General features: G+C 51.5%; 1 protein-coding gene across 2 annotated transcripts in view; it reads right to left on the reverse strand.

The window, feature by feature from the left end:
• PPP1R37 (protein phosphatase 1 regulatory subunit 37) overlaps positions 1-19,882 on the reverse strand; it is a 46,574-nt gene extending 26,692 nt beyond the window's left edge. The window contains exons 1-4 of one of the 2 annotated variants that reach the window (XM_068910387.1): positions 19,354-19,867; positions 10,019-10,516; positions 1,805-1,902; positions 504-549 (exon numbers count right to left, since the gene is read on the reverse strand). In XM_068910387.1, coding sequence (XP_068766488.1) covers positions 504-549; positions 1,805-1,902; positions 10,019-10,061 — 187 coding nt within the window. In that variant the 5' untranslated portion in view covers positions 10,062-10,516; positions 19,354-19,867. Of the gene's footprint in view, positions 1-503; positions 550-1,804; positions 1,903-10,018; positions 10,517-19,353 lie in introns of both variants that reach the window. The other variant, XM_068910386.1, reaches the window with a different exon arrangement.
• Positions 19,883-20,337: the final 455 nt, after the last annotated feature.

A 20,337-nucleotide genomic window follows, 5' to 3' on the forward strand; every position in this document is an offset into this window, starting at 1 on the left:
TGTAGGAAGAATTACTTGGAACACCTTTCCAAGGGCGGTAGCAAGTTTTCCATCACTTGGGGAGCTTAAAAACGTCAATCAAAGTCTTGTAGAAAATCTGTTCTGACTCAGCCCTAACTCACACCCCCCTCCAAGCTGTTCTGGGATATTGTATCATGCAGCAGGTCTAAGGACAGCGCTTGGGGATGGTGGGGGGACATTTTGTTGTATTGCTAGTCAGTGTTTCAGGTCCTCAGGGGGCTTGTGGAACTGCTGAAGCCGTGTTGCTGCTAATTCAGCGCTCCTGGACCAGGATGTTAATATTCCTCATACAGAAACATCTCTGGTACTTACTCTTCTGGTTTCGTTGGGATTAAGCATCTCTTCTGCTCTAGCCTGCAAGTGCCCCAACTGGGACCACGACTCCAATTGATTTAAGAGCTGCACAAACGGAGTAAAATACAGATATTGCCCAAGATGCCAAACAGAAACAAATTCACCTGGGTGATGAGAAAGGGGCTTACCTTTTAGATCCAAGCAATCTATCCTGGGAGCCAGATCTTTAAATTCCTGTTAAAAGAAAAAACACTTCATATTCAGGGGGAGGAAGGGGGAATTAATGAACTAGAATGAAGTAACATGACAAACCGGGCAAATCCTCCCCCAAACTAAGGCAGGACATAGTAGCTCTCAGGCCAAAGTTCACTGGAAAAGGGCAAATTTTGCAACATTTCTCAAAGCCATGCTCTGCAGTACTTTGCAGTCTGTAAGGAGCAGATAATCAGGCTGAGTCTGTGCGAGTCAGGAGGACAGCTGGTAACTCTCCTTTGGAAATGCAGTCCTGAAGTCCTACTAAAAGGGTTCTCCTCATTCCCTTTGCTGTCTGCCAGATGGCAATGAGGGTCTGACCTTCACCAGCTGCCTGGGGAAGGTACAGCGAGTGAAAAAGCTAAGTCTAATGGGAGTCAATTGGGCTCTTGTTCTATTAAAAGTATATTAGAAGTCAAAATCCTTCTGTATAGACTGTCTGGGACTTTTCAGATGAACCTGGCTAAAGCAGTCACACATTCACTTACTTCGCAGGACACATCGAGGCTGAGAAAAGAGCTAACCCTTTAAAAACATGATCCAACATGTTCTAAAAACTGAGATTTTAAATAAGGCTTTCATTCATTGCGTGCGAACAGGGAAAAACCACTGCGTTAGTTGTGGTCTCTCTTTGCATGCTTCACCTCCACCAAGGAGCATGTGCAGAATCCCTTTTCAAGTAATATTAAAAGTATAAACTGCTTTGAAAAACCACTCCTTTTAGTCTCATTCTCCGGCTTAAAAATCCTGCTACGTCGGGGAGGGGGAGTTGGAAGGGAAGTTAAAAACAGAGCCCATGTCTAGCACCCACTGATGCTAGCAGGGCTATAATTATCATCATAGAAAAGCAAGACAGCAAGAGGAGAAGCAGATGCAGTCTCAGCAGCTATCAAGAGATTGGAAATCAGTACAACCACAGAAGAAAACAGGGCCCAGTATCACGTTAAATTATGCATAATATTTTACTAATAAATTCCTTAGCTACTGGCATTCTGTAGCAATAGCTCATCTGTTAAGAAACCTGCTCAAGCCATTAAAACGAGAGTGCTCGTTTCTAACCGACACGCAAACAACTAAAATCATACCGCAAGGCATAACAGACAGTCACGTTTTAATAAAACAAGCAAATTGGTACGTTTAGTTCTAGGCTGCTCAAGCTGACTTTGCCAATACTTTCTCAGCGTTCAAATGGCAAACGGGTTTAGCTTTGTTTGTACTGGGAAAGTAAGAGCTCTACCTGTATCTGCTTCAGTAGTTTGGGTATCTGCTTGCAGTTCAGCTTCTGACAGGCTTGTTTGTAGGCTGTCATGATTTCATCAACAGTCACATTCTGAGCTGAAAACGTAAGAGGTAAAGGTTCAGATTATGGTTGTATTCACAAGAGTCAACGTATTCAAGTTCCTCTTTAAAATATCGCTATTTGCTGGGGTTTAAGCCGAGCCGAAGAGTTCGGTAACTAACCCAACGCCTTCCCACTGCAAGGACTGAGATGGCCAAGGCGCGAAGCGAGGCCAGCTGCGTTTGGCATGCTACCAGAACATAACGTGACATTTTTCTGCAGAAGCTAGATGGCTTCATAACCAATATTTGCATGCATCATATAGATGTATGAATGCTACAGTTCTGCCAGTGGGGGATTTCATGACCAGACATCCTGTTTCTAAGTGGCAATTAAAACCGTTTAAAGCAACAACACGGCGGGAGCATAAGGCATCCCCTTCTGGTTCACCTCGCGGAAAGTTTGATGGCTCCCTCACTGCCAGTCTTCCCCAAAACTCACCATAGCAAGGGCATTGGAAGGGTTAACAAGGCTCAAACACAGCGTAATGCAGATTTTTCAAAGCAAAACCCAGAGCTGGTTTTAACATGTTTACAAGAACAAGCCCCATCTTGTTCAGCCTCTCGCAGAAAACGGGCCAGAGAAGCCTATCCAGCACCCCTCGCCTCCACGAAACGCGTTTTTGGACAAGAGCTTCTTCTGGCAGGAGAAAGCCTCCCGCAACGACAAACCCAAAACACCCCTCAGCCTGTTCTTCCAGCGGTTAATAACTATCGCTGCTGATCAAACGCGTTTTTCTTATTTGTAGTTCCACTCGCTTCGTTTTTCACTTGACACAGCTTTTACTTCCTTTCAAACCCTTCCTTTAAATAAGGGCTCCGAGACCGCGAGCACGCTGCTGCCCGGCGCTTTACGCAGACGGTTGGAATGGGACTTTTTGACTCAGTTTCCCCAAAAGCTCGATCGTTTTGCCAGCTGTCTTTGCTCCCTCTGCAGGAGCTCAACGACTTCAGGAAAAAGCAGATGGTCCTTCCCGACGGTCTTATTCGGAGCTCAGGTTCTTTACTGGACCGAAAACAGATCCTGACTCAGCCTGTCGCTTCCTCCCGTCCTCCGAACGCCAGCTACGTGTTAACGCTCTTACGTCGCCGACCTCGCGTTTGGCCGGGGCAAAACATCTATTTGCTGACGCTGGGTACCGTCAAGCGGGACGGCCGATGCAGAGCTCGCGTCACGCGTCGCAAAAAATTTACTTGCGAAACCTGCCACCGCAAACATCCCTACTTACAGCTAAGGATACAGAAGGGCAGCAAGGCGAGAATTCGCTTCTCTAGCGCCTCAGAAGGAGCTTTTTGCTCCTCGTTTCACTTCGGAACGAGGCGGGTTAGTTGTGGGGTTTTAACTCAGGGTTTCTACGGCGTCGAACGCCCTCTCGGCTCTGGCCGTCTTCGCTCCGACACCGCTCTGCACGCTGCCAAGGTAAAGCTTTTGGACGCCTTCGAGGTTAGCTTTCCGTCTAGCGTCGGCGCGCAGCTCTGCGGCTCCCTCCCGTCCAGCGTCGCTCGCCCCGGCAGCGGCCAACGGCCAGGGAAGCAGAGCAGGGCAGACGGAGCGGCTCGTCCTCCAGCTCAAACCTTCTGCAATCGGCTTTCGAGACGTCCTGAGAAACGGATCTGGACTGGCGGGTGCCACGACTCCGGCGGATCGACTCCCCCCTGGGAGAAGAGCTTTCCTGCAGCAGCCCCTTTTCCAAAGGGGGTTTCTTTTCGGGGGGGGGGGGGGGGAACCACGGGTGTTTAAAGTCCCAAACGAGCTAAAGGCTACGTGCAGGAGAATACGTGCGGGTTTTACGGCTCAGGTTTCCAAGTCGAAGGAAGCTTTTATGGCAAACGTGTTGCAGCTGAGAAAAGGGGGTCTGCAGACAGGTCTAAGTCCATATAGCCCCCTACCTGCCCATCACCTCCTTATGCATCTTGTCCGGGAGATCCCTCTAGCCAACTGATTTACAGTTACCCAAAGGATACACGTACTCTTTTTAAAGAGCTGCCTAACACTGACTTCTGCCTCACTCCGAAATCTCCCACCTTCCACAATTTTTGGAAAGACTACCAGCTCTCAGGACAGCTCTTCGAACAACTTCAGATATCGGATAAGAGCTATCAGACTTGCTATCCGCAGAAGGGTATGAAATACACGCTTAAGACTTCCCTCCTGATCTTGAAGCCGTGGGAGGAGAATTTCAGTGCTGTCATAATATTAGTGTCGTCGAGCTTTGTTCCAAGACAAACCAGCGCGTACTCACCGCTTCTGCCTCTTCTGAGTCACCGATAACGGTGCTGTTCCAGATACCGATGAGGCCCCTATGAATCGCTAGAGTTGGGCATTATCATTAAAAGCATAAGGCTACGGCCACCTCCGCTTACGGTTTTATGTCGATTCGAGTATCCGTCCAAACGCAGAGTCATCCCCGTGTCAGACCGTTTTTTAGACGGACAAACGAGAATCTCGACGTGTTTTGGGGGAGTTAACGCCGTAACCTAGCTATGTGGCGTGAATTTTCCTGTCCGACAAATACAAAGTTAATGCACGGGTTGCGTTTTGCTGCAAGTCAGCTGGCTTTTCTTTCCCAAACCAGAATAGTGGAAATGGAAACCCACATCGAGATACTTATTTCAGTAAACGTTTCCCACTTGCCGATTTGGAATCGGTTTTATCCTGGACCACAATCAAGAGGTCCCAACCTCCCCTTCGACAAACTGAACGATTATCCAACAATTAGTTGTGGGTTTTAGCTCTGCAAGTCCTCAGAGGGACATCTGGGAGGCTACGACCCAAACTCCACTTCTCTAAGGAGCGGAAGACGAAGCGAAATCCCTCCCGTAACCCTGAGGATTACGACATCCATAAAGCTCGATAAAAACATAACTAATGACACAGCACCAGCTGCAAAAAAAAAAGAAGTTTCGACGTTCTCCCCGTCGACAACCGCCCCATCAGCCACTGATTTGGCTGCAGCTCCACTGCACGGCCAAGGCGATGATGCATCTTTTACTAGAGCCACAAGCGAAACCGAAAGAGGATGCTTTCGGGGCAAAAGGGCGCAGAAAACCCTCAAAACGCGTGGCGGAGATAGTACCGTACCCTGCCTGCGCAAGCTCGCTGCGTTATGCAAAGCGCCCTTTTAGCGGCTTTCGTAGCCCCTTTGCAAATAAAGGATGCCCCTCCAGAGAAGCCCCAGTCCTGTCATTTGCTCGGGCCACCACAGCTAGGTTTGCAGGGGAAAAAAAGGTCATACCTCGATCGAGGAAAGCTGCAAAGATATAAATGCACCCCAAGCCAGCGCTTAACTACACGAGACTGTAAGAAGCGCTTTCACACCCTAAAAAACTTGGCTGGTTTTTCCAGCTACAGTGGCCAGGCGAATAAGCAAATTGCTCCCTGCAGACAAGGTCATTTAATGGGCAGAGATGAATTACGGGCGTCTTAAATCGAACGGGTAACTCGATACTCTATCCAGCGCAAAGCCCAAGTGTTTCACACGCATTCGCAAAAACCCCAGGATTAAACGACGGTTGTGTTTGGCCACGGACTCAGGCAACCCTGTTGCAACGGAGAAAACATTTGTTCCTTGAAAAATAACACAAGGACGTGCCAGGTTTCGGAGCGAGGCCGTCACAACGGCGTTTCTTCTGCCTAGTTCAATCAGGAGGTAGAAACGCGCTCTGGATTACCGAGGCAGGACAAGCCTTGCTTCTGAAGAGGATAAAAAAAGGAAAAAAAAAAAAAAATCACATTAGTGACGGATTTGGCGGCAAACAGAGATTTCCGGGCCCGTCTGCTGCACACGTTTTAAAGCTTTCCTCAAAAAAAAAAAAAATAAAGGGGGGGGAGGGAAGGGGGATTTTGGAAAGCGAGGACAGGAAACGGTGCACTGGAGGCACGCCGAAAAAAAAAAAAACGGAGGGGGAGAGAGCTGCAACTTGTTGCATAACCGTAACATTTGCACCCAAAAGAGCTGCCGTCCAGCGTGGGCACTCTTGGTCCGCCGTCGAAGAGCCTCTGCCAGTCCTAGCGCCCGGGAACGACCCAAAACCCCGCTTTTTGCACGACATAAAAGCTGTTTTGTACATCCGAGCGACCAACCAAAAAAAAAAAATCACTGCAGTGTTTACGGTTGGCCGTCCGGCATGAGATTGCGTATTTGCTCCTTCTACCCGGACTCCTGCAAGCGGCTTATAACCCTTCTGCGCATCCAGCGGCGGCAGCCGGGGCGCTCGGGCGGCGCTGGATCATCCGGGCGCGACTGCTGCCGCGCAGCCGGGATTTTGTCCCGTTTTCCCTCTCGTTAAGCCTTTAAGGAGGCTAAAGGACAGCACTGAGCAGCGCTGCTTTTCCCTGCGAGGCCGAGAGTTCACGCCGAGGCCAAGGCACTCTTCTACAACTCGCAACGCGTGCCAGGAAACTACTGTAAGAAAAACGTTCGTTATTTTTCTCAATGCGCCTATCAGGATCAGCACGGAGACCCTCTAGGGATTTTGCAAGCGAGATGCCAGGTTTTTGTTTGTTTGTTTTTAAAAGGTGATCTTTGCAACGTGCTTTTCCAAGACTCCCGTCTCCACCGTTTTCTCTTCTCCCCCTTCCCCACGTAGGGAGCGAGCGCGACCAAACCCGTCGGTCTGCAGCGACGAAGCCCGCCGGGTCAATATTGACAAGGATATTTTTGCCCAGCAAATATTTGCTGCGTCTCTAACATCCGCATTCGCAAACTTCAATTTTTTTTTTTTTTTTTTGGGGGGGGGGAGGGGAACCAAAACCACCAACGCTCTCGGCAGAGCCGAGCAGCCTGGGGAGGGAAGGTGCCCCCTTCTCGCGCTTACCGGAGAGCATCCAACGCGGAGGAAGAGCGCAGTTCAGCCGCCCCTCCTCAAAGTCCAACCCCCAAAGAGGACCAAATTAAAGGCCAGACCTAGATGGGAATTTCAGTTTGTCTTCCTGCAATTCAGGCCGAGCCCGAGACGAGCTGGTGATAAACGGGGCGGCGTTTTCTGCGGAGATAAAACAAAAATTCCCTTCCCGGGAAGCTGGTGCAACTCTGCATCCTCTACGCGGGGCTGGGAAAAGAGGAGAATTTGCTTTGCCAAACGCCAGTCCCAAAAGAGTTTGGTCTTTCCCCCCCACCCCGATTTGGAAACCCACTTTGGGCTTTCCCAAAGGCATCTCTGCTGCGCTTAAAAACGCGGATGGCCAAAGTGTAAGATTATTTTAATTAGGTCACTTTACCGCCAGCTTAAAGGCGCTAAAGCCTTCAGGGAAAAAAAGAAAAACCTCCCTCCGTCTCACAAACGAAAGGGGCCGTTTCGGTCGCCGCCGCCGCTCTCGGCCTCCTTCGGATTAGGAAGGGCATTGAAAAGCGGACGCGCCGGGCCTGCGACGACAGGCGAGCAGGGCTCCTCCAGCTGCTGTTTTCAGTCCGCCGCAACGGGTGAACCCTTCCGCGTCGAGCGAAGCCCCAGAGGGACGCGCGCCTTCGCAACCCGCTCGAGGGAGAAAAATAGACGCTTCGGACTTGAAAGCGGTGGATCGTTGCGGAAGGAGCAGTCTCAGGCGCCGGCAGACCTCAACGCTTCTCCTTAAAGCGAGCTTTGCCGTTGCAGCAACGACCGCTGCGACGGTCCCAAGCCCACCTGCAGCTGTAGAAAGCCTGCGGAACATCCCAAAACAGGGTTAACACCCTTATTAACGAACCTCTCTATCGTCGCTCAACAGATTAAGATCAAAAGAGGGATCGTGAGGACCCTTCGCGGCCTCCTGCATAACTCGGTACGCTTCATCCAACCATTTCCTACCAATTTTCACCTGCAGCGGCTGGCAGAGCCACGGCCTCTTTTCGAAGAGCAGCCGAGCCGGGAAGCAACGCGGAGGGTTCTGCGCTTCCGAAAAAGGTTGCGCCAACGGTCCAGACGCCGTCACCTAAAACTATAAACCTCACTTCGACTCCAGCTTCACCTGGCTCCGTTGCCGGCTATTGCTCGAGCCACGCTTCAAAGCGCTAGGCGTGAAAGCCTTCTGCCCACCAGGAAGCTCTTCGCCAAGTCCAGCGTTCGCAGACTTCCCACCTCAACGTAGCTTCTCGCGGAAAAGCACCGCTGGATTTTCTCTCCCTCCAGGCAGTTTTTGCAGAGTTGCAGAGATCCTCAGGACGGGCCAGATAGAGGTTTTTTTTTTTCTTCCTTCTTCCTGAAGTCTGAAGGGCATCAGACAGGTCCAAGCTACCTTGTGACAAAAAACTTAGTCCCCAGTTTCAAGCATCCACCGAACAGCCTGGAGAGTACAGAGCTGGTTTGCTAAGCCTATCACTTGGTCTTCCTTTGGAAGCTCAGAGGGCGGCACGCAAACAGCCCAAGGGGTCCACGGCAAAGACCAAATGAACATTAACCATCCTACCTTGTTTAGGTTGCAAATGTTTCATTTGTTAAACTTTCGGTTCAGAAGTCGAGGCTTGAGGAGGCCCAAGAAAGCGCGGTTAGAGCCCTTTGCAGTTCAGCGGGCAAGGCGCCTACCTTTAACGCACGCCTCGAGCTTTAAACCCGTCCTTCTGAACTGCTGCAGAACTATTGCATTTGCAGTGCACGCTGCTCTTTAAAAATTGCATTTAGGAACCGTTTCTGCGAGTGTCGGGGCTGGCGGGGGGGGTGTCAGAAAGTTTTTAAGACTCTGCCGCTCCAGCTCCCTGCACCGCGAGGAGCGTTTGAACCGCGAGCTCTCCTTCTGCAGCACAGGATAAGCCTCCTTCTTTACCAACAAAAGCCTGTTTGCCCAAGAAACCAGATAACTGCCTGCCCAGAAAGTAAATAAGGGGCTTTGCCCGGACGACTCGTCTCCAAGGGAGGAAATCTCCTGCTCACATAGTCAGTCGCTGGAAAGGCCAGAAAGCGCAAGCGCACACCAAATCACAGACGTTTAACTTCAGTTCTGCTTCAGAAAAGCCCACAAAATTGGAGGACGTTCATCATTTTCGCCGCTGCAAGCCAGTGCTTTGTGACCGCCCCGAAAGCTGTGCTCCGCTCCATCGCGAGGGATTTACAAGCTGTTAAATGCGGCAGCGAAGGGAACGGTCACACGGCTAATTGGCTGATTACCATGAAAAATTATGCTAATAGGTGGAAGAGCGCTTCCTCCTCGGCTCCGAAAGGCTCGGCAGCTGCACAGGGAAAGGAGATGACTTGCTCCTGCATCACCAAACTGGGGCTTGTTTTATAGGACTTGGTCTGCTACGTGCAGAGAGATGCTCGTAATGAAACACGGGTTTGATGTAACGAAACCAGAAAGCCTTCCGCAAACGGGCTCAGCGCTCAATCCCAAACCTTGTGGCGGAGGGAGAAAAATCCAGCTAAATAATCGGGGATTAAATATCAGAGATAGAAAATGCTTCTTCCTCTTAAAAACCTCTTGCCTCATGCTATTCTCCCGCCTGCCAGTCACCAAAACCACCACGTCCGTTTTGCCTTTTACTATGAGCTTTTCAGAGCGGAGCAACGCGTTGCGCAGTGCTTCGCGCTCTGGGTCTCCGCCGGAAACTCCTGACGGTCCCACCATTCAAGTGGCAACAAAGCTGGATCCTCTGGGGAGGATCCTCCAACCTCCCAGGATTTAGCTTCCCTAAAAGGCAGTTAATCCCCTAGTTGATCCCCGAGCGTCATGCTGGGCTTCTGGCAGTACCGGGCTGATCCAGAGGCCCGGCTGTCTGCGAGGAAGCCAAGGCGCAGAGCGCTGAAGAGGCTCCAACCATTAAATCCATTCCCGGCTGGCATTAACTACTAAAGAAAGGCATTTTTGTAACCTTAAGCGGTCTGTCCGCAGTAAGTTTTGGTTCAGCTGCTCCTTGAGCTACGTTTGGCAGCAACGAGGCGAACCTCAGGAGCACACAACGCGTTAAGCAAAGCCGCTGCAAGCGGCGAACCCCTTCTCGCACAGGCTCGGCGCGCATGCAACCATCCGCCTCTAAACAACCTGCAGACAAGAGCAGGTTACAAGGGGACGAACGAGCGTGACAGCCGCCAAAGTAAACACCCGGTTATTTATTAACGCGCCGCTTTAGCTCCTGGTCGCAGTCAGCACGTCTCCTTCGAGCCCCGACGCCATGCAAGATAAACATCGCTGTAGGAGACTCACGCCACCCTGACGCTTTGCCTTCTCCCCCTTCTGCTCGGTGCATCTGCTTTGGACGCGCAAGCCCAGGAGGCAGGAAACGAGGCAAAGACGCTGGGAGGCGAGAGGGAGCGAACCCACGCGGCAGGGACTGCGACTCCCACGTGCCGCTGCGCTGCTCGAGTAGTATGTTACAAAATCAGATGGAGCAAGGACAAAGCAGGATTCCTGCCAGGGATATTAACATGGTCTGTCTGTTAAAATAATTTAGCTATAAGCCAGAGTTCTCCAAGTGAGATGTCTAAACTGAATCTTTTTCTCCCAAGCTCCTGCTCGGTGCCGGACGCAAAGCTACTGGGAGAAAGCTGTTTTAATCTGGAATGCTGCCTCCACAAGGAAACCATCCTGCTGCTGCTTATTCCACGCGATTTCCCCTCCTAAGCAAGGCTTAAGCATGAAGTCAGCATCCTCCCACGCAAGCAGCACAGGAACTGGCCCAGAAGAAGAAAGCGACCTTCTTCTCTAGGGAAACAAACAAAAAAAACAACCAAAAAAGAAAATCACCAAAGTTGTTTGCTGGCAACTAAATGGCACCTTCCCTCAAAGCAGCACCAATGCCAGCAAGGGCCAACACCTGATGCAGCCGGAGGAAACCAGGTGTAAAAGCACCAACGACAAACCCAGAGTCACTACTGACTTCGAAATTCGCTCGTCCTTCAGCGAAGGACGCCGAACTCTGCGTTTTGGGGAAACGCCGCTTACCGGCTGCAACAAATCTTTTCCACCTGACCGCACGAGACAGAAGCGTGACTCAGCTCTCCCCCAGGATCGGTGTGCCATGTCCCTTCCCGACAGGCAGTTTGCCTGGTGTTGTATCGAGCGAGTGAGATAAGCCCCCAATACCTGCAACGATTGCTCTCGTACTCTGTCTAGGGTGCAGAATTTATATGGCTTCGTCATTACTCTAATGCAAACAGCTAAACAGTGTTAAACCATTTCCTACCCAAACCCAATAGATAACAAACGCTAAAACCTTGAGGTTGGGAAGCCAAACGTTTGAGATGTCAGAAATAGGACTTGACAGACATGACACCTCTGAATTTTGCATCTTTTTCATGCCCTCTGCTCCCTAACATCATCTCCTTTTTGGCCCCGGTCAGCCTTACTCTGGCAATCACATCGAGATGGTTTTTGCCTTCTGCTTTCTATCAGCCAAATCTTCATAGATGGCAAAAGACAGGTTCTCAGCATCACCCTCCAAAGCCTCTGGTTTCTCTTCCCAAGCATGGAGGTCCTAGAGCTTTCTAACAAAGAGGTGCGTGAAATTTTAGGGGCTGGGAAAAGAAACAAACAGGTATTTTCTCCTCATCTTGCGCTCTGGCTTGAGGCCAGTCAGGAAACCACACCTTGAGCAGAAATCGGCATGAAGAGGGGTGGTTCCCACCACCTTCAGCCCTCGCCCACACATGGGAATGCCGCAGGAGAGCGCCCTCGTGCCAACGCGAGCATCTGAAAGGCTTCAAGACGGATCAGATCAAGGAGGGCACCCACTGACGACTCAGCTTTGTCTGGTTAATCTTCTGCCTTTTAAGCTGGCCCTTGCAGAGAGCAAGCACGCATCGCTCTCAGAGAGGCCTGGGAAAGCTACGTTACAAAATTACACATCGTTGCCTGCCTGTGAAATCCTATTTCTGACATCTCCAAGGCTTGACTTTGCTCTTTTATCTCATTCGGGGAGGAAACGGTGCAGCCTGGTCAGCACATAGCTGCACAAACATCAGCGGCGGCGGCGCAGCGAAGGAGCTAAGGCAGCACGACTGGGTCGAGGACGGCTCCTTTCCGAGGCGCTCCAACTGCATCGAGGTGGTCACGCTCCTCGAGCGCTGCAAGATAACTGAACACAAACCCTTGTTAACAAAGCATCAGGCAACCTTAGCCAGAGGCAGCACACCTGCATCGCACTGATTCTACGGGAAAGCGTGACAAACCAAGGGAGACAGATGACAGCCGCTTCCAGCCCTGGAAACCTCCTATCTCCAGGTATCAAAATGCCTTGCGAGGACATGGACTTAAATCAAGACAGAGTTTGTAGGTAAACAGCTATGCCTCTAGCCCAACAAGCACAACTGGAAAAAGAAAGGGTAAAAAAAAACAGGCAAGGTTTTTTAGATGTACAAGCCCTCCTTCAGGGTCTCCCGTTTTAAACACGTGCCGACATGCTTCTTTGCTGGAGGTGGGGGACATGCTGGAGACCAAACCACGCTGCTGCTGAAGTGAAAGCAATCTCTTCAGCGGGAAGCTGAAAAAGCGGAGAGGAAGGTCAGAGAAGCAGCTCTACTGTAATTGAACCTGACATTGATCCTAGGCAAGTCAGCGGAAAGGCTGATACTACAGTCTATCAATAGAGAATTGAAGGAAGAAATAATTAATGTGAATCAACGAGCTTGCGCAGCAAGCAGGTCTCCTGAACTGAACCTGATATGGTTCTTTAGAAAGACTACTATCAATTAGTTCAGGTAACTCTTTTGGCTTAGTATGCTTTAAAAATACAGCATTCTGCTTCAAAGATGCAATATTCCCGGGGGGGGGGGGGGGGGGGGGGAGAAGAAAAAGAAGAGAAGCATTAAAAAACAATGGCCTGTGAATAAATAAAAAGAAATGCAATGCTACAAAGCTAATTATTTCCTATTAATTTATAAGCAAGGGTATTTCTGCAAGAGTCTAGCGATCTCTTTGTTGCCCAAGGCTATCAAGTAGCTGTCAACTTTTTAAAAAGCAAAAGTCTACCTTGTCTGGTACTGTTCAGACTAGTGAGGAAGTGGGAGCTATCAAAACACACTTTGCAAGGACAAGGCCTAGCCAGAGGTGAACACCACCCAACACGTTGCAGATTTTAGCTATTTTTAGCTAGGCTGTTAGAGGTGTACAAACCTGGAGGGAGAAGCCAGTGCTGGCCTTCGGGAAGGTAACGCGCGGAGAACGCCTTAGGAACACAGTCGATTCCAGCGTCCGCACCTCAGCGAGGATATCGGGGAAAAGCTCCTGGTGAAGCCTCAAAGAAATCATTAATGACCCTTGAAACTCGTCTCCTGCGCTGCAGGCAGGTATCTTTTAGCGTGAAGGTTTTTGGTAGGCGAGGAAACGAGTTATTTACGCTCTTCTTCGAAATATTTGCAATGCTTTGGGGAACGGTCACCAAAGTGGGCAATCGCACCGGAAACTAAAACTGGATCCATCTTTCCAAAAAAGATGCATTTGCACATAAGCAGAAGCAATGAGTTTTGAAACAGAAAGAGTCCTGTGCTTTGCGCTACACAAGTAATCGAGATAGGCCATCCAAACAGGCTTTTCTGGTACTAGGATTTAAACAAAGACTGGAATTCAAGTAGCCAGAAGGATGTTTAACAAGCACAGAGACATCTGCTTTAGCAATTTCAGCCTATGAATAATGAATAACAGGTAAATAAAACTCCAAATAAAAAGTTATCATAACCCACACGTGGGATGAAAAATAAAAAGGGGCTTAACGAGGGGGTAAAAAACCCCAAATCTGTTCCTAAACTTTGCTGGAGTCAAATGAGATGCAAATGTTAGTTTTAACTGTGTCTGCTCTCCTCCTATTAACTCTGGTTTGAATTGCACTGACTTCCACGAGGGACAACATCACTCCAAAACCCCAAATCAGCCAAGAACAGAAACGTGACAATCAGCACCAAAGCAGCATATTGGATATACCTCTAATTATAGAGGAGAAATCTATTTTTAAGATGTCGCTACTTCAGTCGAGCGATGGAGAAACCCAAGTCTGAGAAGCGGAGTCTTGAACCTGATGTGGCGCCGGGGCATTAAGCTCCCCAAAGTCCTTCTTTAAATAGCGCCTATCTCCATAGCATCCCACAAACAGCAGCAAACTCAGGCTTAGGGAAACTAGGGAAGAGGAACCGAAATGCACCGAGACAAGAGTCAAAACGTGACTAAACCACCACTGATATTAAGTATTTCAGAGACCCATTAAGCACTTGAAGTGCAAAAGGCAAAATCCTCTGGAAATCTCAGCAAAACAACTTATCAGGAGAAGCCTGAAGACTGGCCCCAGCTTTAGACCCTTCGTACCTGACGCCCTCGAGGGCTGAAGTTTCAAATTAAATGGCTTTCAACAAAGAGTGTTTTGATATCTTGCAAGAAACAGGAATCCAGTTTTAAGACCCATGACTCCCATTTCACATTTCTTGCACCGGGCCAGCATAAATTAGGAAAGGGCCTTGAATCAATGGCTCCCACCAAATTGAACCAGGTGCTTGTGTGTATTGAGTCCCTTTGGTGGGGAAGGAGAGGAAGGAAAAGAGCATCAGAGTTGGAGGTCACAAAAAACAACACCCAGAGAACCTTGAAAACGAAAAGGCCCAGGTTTGCTTTGTCAGGTTAAAAATAATCGATGCATAGGGCAGGATCAGGGTTGGGTGGCCTTTCTCCTCCGGACTCAGAGGTAAAGCAACCAAGCACTTGCCTTTCAGGTAGGAGGTGCATACGTTGATGCTGTCGGCTAGCACAATGAATATACATTTATAAACGCTAAGTTGTGAGGAGGAGCAGGGAAAAAAAAAACCACGTGAGGAGGAGGTGATTATCTGACAATAAGAGGCGAGAGGTTTACAGGAGGGAAAAACAAAACAAAACAAGATAATCAATCAGTTTAGGATCCACATTAGCGACGGCACTAAGGAATTACAATTTCAGAAGTATCCAACCCAGGAAGCCGTCCAGGAAGAGGAGCCTCGATACGATCCGGGAAAAACACACCAAACTTTTGCACCATCCGAGAGAGGAGTTTTCCTACAAAACGCATCGCCTGGAAATTCGCAGCTAAACTGCAAGTCCAATGGCTGCAAAAAAGCCCTGAAAGCGAGCGGGCAACCGCTCCGGGGTGCAAACTGCAGCGGCGCGTGCTTGCTTTACGAGGGCGGCTGCTTTGAGAAGACCGAGTCAGTCCAGGGGATTAGGAGTTTCCGAAAATCAGCTTTTATAGCGACGCTTTGAGAAAAGCCAACTGGGAGGCCAAGGCACAAGGAAGCCGAGGAAATTTAATGTTAACACAGCTGGCGGGGCGTATAAACAAAAGGAAGACAAAAAAAAACATTAGCAAGTAACTTATCGCTGGAGGTAATTCACTGAGGCACCTTGGCTACCTTAGAAGCATTCCTCCGGTTTCACGTTCTTTGAAGAGACGTGATTGACAAATTCAGACGTTTAGACAAGCAAAAAGCTTTAGAAAGGCTGCCACGGGACGCTGCCCTAGATTTACATCTGCCTCCTTGTTTAGCAGTTACAGCCTAGCTCCAGGGCCTACGCCGCAAACGCTAGCTGGGTATGAAGTTTATTACACCTTGCTGCCAAAAGTCTTCATTAAAGCATGTTGTTGCACATCGTCGCCCCGAGCCCTTGCAGGCGCAGGGGATGAACCTCTTTAAAATAAAGACGGCTTACGTTTAGTAACGTTTCCCACCCCAGCTTCGCTCTTACTGACTGAAGCCAAGCAAAAATAGTAAGAAAAAAAATAAATCCGTGCCGCTTAATGAGATCTACCATCCTTTAAGCCACATCCAGCATAACTCAGTCCTGCTACTCCCGGAGCTGGCGTAACGTCACCCAGAGAAACGGCAACCAGCCTTGCCATCTGTGGACTGAGAAAACTCGAGAGGGAACCCAATTTCTGGCTTGCAACACGCTAGAGATCCAAGAGAGCAGCCCTACGTGGCTAAAAAGGCAGCTTTTCCAGCGGCGGGTGCTCCCCGGGTTAGGTGAGGATAGGGAAACGCAAGTCACTCTGCACCGCAGCAGGCCCCGGAGGAGCCCTCGTCCTCGCTGCGGCCGGTGCTCTTCCTCGGGGAGCCCGGTAACCCGCCAGGCGGATCTCAGGGCACTTAGCGAGGGCGACCAAAAGCAGCACCCGAGGGGAGCCCTTCGGACACAGAGAGGGCGAGCAGCACCCAGATGCGCCGGCGTCGCGGGACACGGGCCTGGGAGAAAGCACCAAGTCCCATCCGCTGTGCGGCTTCGTCCCAGCGCAAGGCCAATTGACGAAATTATTCCCGACAGCAGTTAACTGCCGAAGTAACACATCACATCCTAAAAGCAAGCTAACCCAGTGCTCGGCTTTTTGCATAACCGGGATGCTTTCCCCTGTGCTTAACCCATGCTGCATTTTAAGCACGTGGGGTTTTTTTGCCTTAACAAAGCAGCTGGGAAGGAGAGTTTATTCCCTTCCACTGTGTAACAACCTTTAACATATTTCCGGACCGTTCTCACGTCATCCCTCAGGCTTTTCTTCCACAAACGGTATAAATTTGATTCTTTCGGTCTTTCTGCTGGCTCTCGTTTCCCCGACTTCTGATCGGTCTTGCTGCTCCTCCCCTCTTGACCCTCTCAATATTTTTCCTGAAACGGCCCTCGAAGCAGGACAGAGCGCTGCGTGCTGCCGAGATCCCTGCGCAAGCAAAGCAAAAGGATTAACCGGACACGCGGCGCTTCCTTCTGAGGCTTGCTTCGCCTCCATCTGCGATGCTACGCCGTTAACTCACGGCAACGCGCGACCCGCTGCAGCCCCGCAGCGTTTTCAGCGGAACGGCCGCCTGCTCCACCACTCCCGAGTCGGTATTTGTGCCCCCACCTAGATACAGCGCTTTGGACTCGTCATTAATTAACACGGTACTCTGAAGGCCCTTTCTCCAGCTTATCAAGGTAATCTTGCCTTCTGATGCCACGCTCCAAAGCTTTCATAGTCTCACCCATTTTATTCTGGTACGGTTATGGAGAGCGTGCTTAAACTTGTAACTGCCCCCACCATGAGGTTATCGATAGCCCCAGGAAATGCAGTTTGGGCAGGTCTGTCCAATTTCTCAGTTCCTTCTCCCTTTTGCTCAAGGATATGCTACTCCTGCGCACGTCATGCAGCGGTCCCCAGGAGCATCTGGGCTTAGGATTAGTCTGGTTCCAGTGAAGCCTGAGGGGGATAAATCCAGAGACAGAGATGAAACTGCACAGGAAGAGTCGCACAAGGCATTACCTAAACCTCAGAGACCTTGGAAACACAGAGCTAAGAGTCATCTCCCTTCTCTTTCAGGAAGGCTAAACTTCCTTAAGTCTTTTCCACAGCGTTAACGAAGAGACACTCATTTTTTGATGGGGGTGGGCTGCTTTTTTAAGTAACAGCAAGCCAGAGGATACAAGAAAAAGGGGGGGATGCTCGCGTCTCAGGGTTATGCACCCCCTCCGACACGCGTTCTGCGTTATCTTTATCCTTCTCAGCAAACGAAGCAGCCGGAAGGGCCAGCAGCACAAAACATTTCTACCAGCTGGATAAGGCAGGGATCAAGGACGGCAGCTCCCCAAGCTCAGCTGCCTCCCACACGCTCCAAGGGCTCCGGATCCCCGTCTGCAGCAGGGGAGGCTCGCGAGGATGTTGTGCTCCCTTTCCCGTCTCCGGCAATCTTGGGCTGCGAGAAGCACGAGGCGTGTTTGCCCTCAACTTCAAGCAGAGGGCAAACGCGCCGCCCAAAGCACTAGAGAGGTGCAAGCGAGAAAGTGCAAAGCCGATTTATTCTGACCAGAAATCACTCATCCTCGCTAGCATCTCTCCTGACAGGCCAGCTAGTCCCTGCAAAATCCAAACATCTCTACTACCAGCCTCCTGCCATCTCTGCAGCGCTGGTTGAAGCATTTCAGGGCGGCACAGCCAAGAACTTCTTTCGAAGACAAAGCACCGCGAGACGTTTTAACTAAACGCAGCAGGAGACGGTGCAACCGAAGCCTTAGGAGACTTAATTCCTGGAAACAAAAGCTATCATGTGGAGCCGAAGCCTTCAGCCATTTCGATGAGGACCAAGCACAGTGCTTCCCGCAGCTGCGGGACTTGGCAGTTGCACGTGCTGCTCCAGAGGCTGCAACGCCAACGTCATCACCCAGGAAGAGAAAATCAAGCAGTTTCCTTTGCAAAACCACCGGCTCGCTGTATGCCTCGAGTTGGGTTTGTCATCCACTTGCTCCCTCCAAGCAGCTGACCCGGTTTGCAACAAGCATTTGTCAAATGAGGAAGAAGCCCTAAGACAAGTATTTTTTCCTTCCATACCGTGGCAGGAGAGCAGCAGAGACGTGAATAAAACACACAAAGCAGTAATGCACGTAGGAACGAGCCTATCTCCTCTGCAGGTGGAGCAGAGGTTAGCTTACCCCTGCAGCCGGTGCCATTGTGGCGCTGGATGATTCATGTATTTTACGCTGCTGGGCCAATGTTTACCCTTGCTTTTGTTGTAAAATATCCAGATGGCTGTTAAGGCACAAGGAGCTCCCAAACTGTAAGCAGTTACAAAGCTTGAGCATCAAACACGACGGGCTTCCTCTGGGGAAAACTGCCGATCTCATCAGTCCGCGCAGCCGTCTTGGGGAAACGTCCCCTTCCGAGCTCCAAGGGTAGCAGCAGGACACCTATTTTGACCTTTTAGGAGCCCTCTTCGGAGGGCAACTTTCTCCTCTAGTATCACCATCAACCACCGGCCGCAGCCAGCAACGAAAGAAATAAAGGAAGGAGGCGTTAAGGAAAGAAAAAAGAAAGGTACAGAACAGACCGTAACAGGCTTCCTGCTGCCTTCGAATGCCAAGTCTGCGATTGCCACAGCGCGGCACGTCCCTCGCTTTATTCCTCTGGCACAAGGAACCTGCCAAGAGCCGCATTTCCACCCCAGCGCACCACATCCAGGTTTCCAGGCACCCCCAAACTCCACGTGCGCACAACGGACACCAGCAGCCAGAACTAACCCTCCCCGCCCCCGATTACAATTAAAATAACCCAGCTAGCAATATTTCAAGTATAAAGTAAGTGGTAAACAAAGCTGAGTTGTTTTGCTCTTGAAACAAAAACGCTTTGCAGGAAGAAAATCCGTGTGGAGTCCTGTTAAATAAATTCTTCGCGAGTAGAAAAAAAAAAAAAGGGGGGGGCGGACTGTGCGACGTTTGGCGATTAATTCAATCTTTCAGGTGCGCTGAGAGCAACGCAGCAGCGCGAAGTTTTATTTAAAGCCTAAACGGGAACTCGGTGTTTGCCGAAGACCGTTACGTGCAACGGAAAGAGGAGAAACGGGGTTTGGGGTGGGAGGCTCAAAAACATAGGGTGGTTTTTTTTTTTTTTCTTCCAGAGGGAGGATATCGGGTATCGGCCCCCCCCCCCCAAAAAAACTCACACCGCTGCCCGAAACGTTCAGTAATTCAGTGCCCGCTGCAGGGATTGGCGGGGGGGGGGGGGAAGGAGTCGGCCCCCCCGTGTGAACGCCACAACCGGGCTGAAACCGGGCTCCGCCGGGCTTTACCGTGTCTCCAGGGGTCCTTGGGCTCCACCGCCCCGGAGACGATGTCCTCGTCGGAGGGAAACGTTACCCGCTTGGCTGCGTGCCTGAGCCTCCCGTCGGCGGCGGCGGCGGCGGACGAGGCCTCCTCGACGCCCGGTTCCGCCGGTGCCTCGGTACCGGGGGGGTCACCGTTACCGGCCAGCGGCGGCAAGGCCGGAGCCGGCTGCCCGCTGCCTTCCTCGCCTCCTCCTTCCTCCTCCTCCTCCGGAGGCGGCGGCGGCACCTCCATGGCGGAGCTCTCCCTCCTCACGGCCCCCCCGGGGGCATCCCTCGGCGGCGACAGGCCGCTACTCGCCGGGACCGGCGGCCGGGCCCCGCCTGGGCTCGTTCGGGCCCCGCGGGACCATGGAGGAGGGTGGGGTGGGGTAGAGGGGGCGGCGGCGGCCGCCGGGTTTGACGCGGCGGGGAGCGGCGGACGGAGAGGAGAGGAGCCGCCGCGGCGCGCACCGGAGAGGAGCCGCCGCCGTCGCCGCCGCCGCCAGCGAGTGCGCCAGCGGGCTGCGCGTCCGCCGCCGCACTTTCGGCGCCGCCGCCGGGGAGGGAGGGAGGGAGAGGAGAAGGGAGCGAGGGAGGCGCCGCCGCTGCTCGCCGCCCCGAGGGCCTCGCCCGCCGCCCCTGCTCGCCGCCGCCGAAGGGAATAAGCCGCAACGGCGGGAGCTTCGAGCCGCTGGCGAATCTGCGGGCGCGGACGGTCACACGCAGCCGCCGCCCGCCGTGGCTGGGGAGGCGGGAGGAGGGCGCGGCGCGCCTCGCACTTTCGACACGAGAGAAAGGGGGCCGCGCAGCGGGGCGAGAGAAGAAAGGGAGGGCGAGGAGGACCGGGGGGGAACTCCCGTTAACACCGAGACCCGTATTCGGTGGGGGTGGGCGGCGAAGGCCGGATAACGGTGAGAGCAGGCGCGACGAATCAGCAGCGGCGGAACACCAGGCTGCGCTTTCGAGGCT

Source organism: Struthio camelus, chromosome 16 (genome assembly GCF_040807025.1).
Source record: "Struthio camelus isolate bStrCam1 chromosome 16, bStrCam1.hap1, whole genome shotgun sequence".
Classification (NCBI taxonomy): Eukaryota; Metazoa; Chordata; class Aves; order Struthioniformes; family Struthionidae; genus Struthio; species Struthio camelus.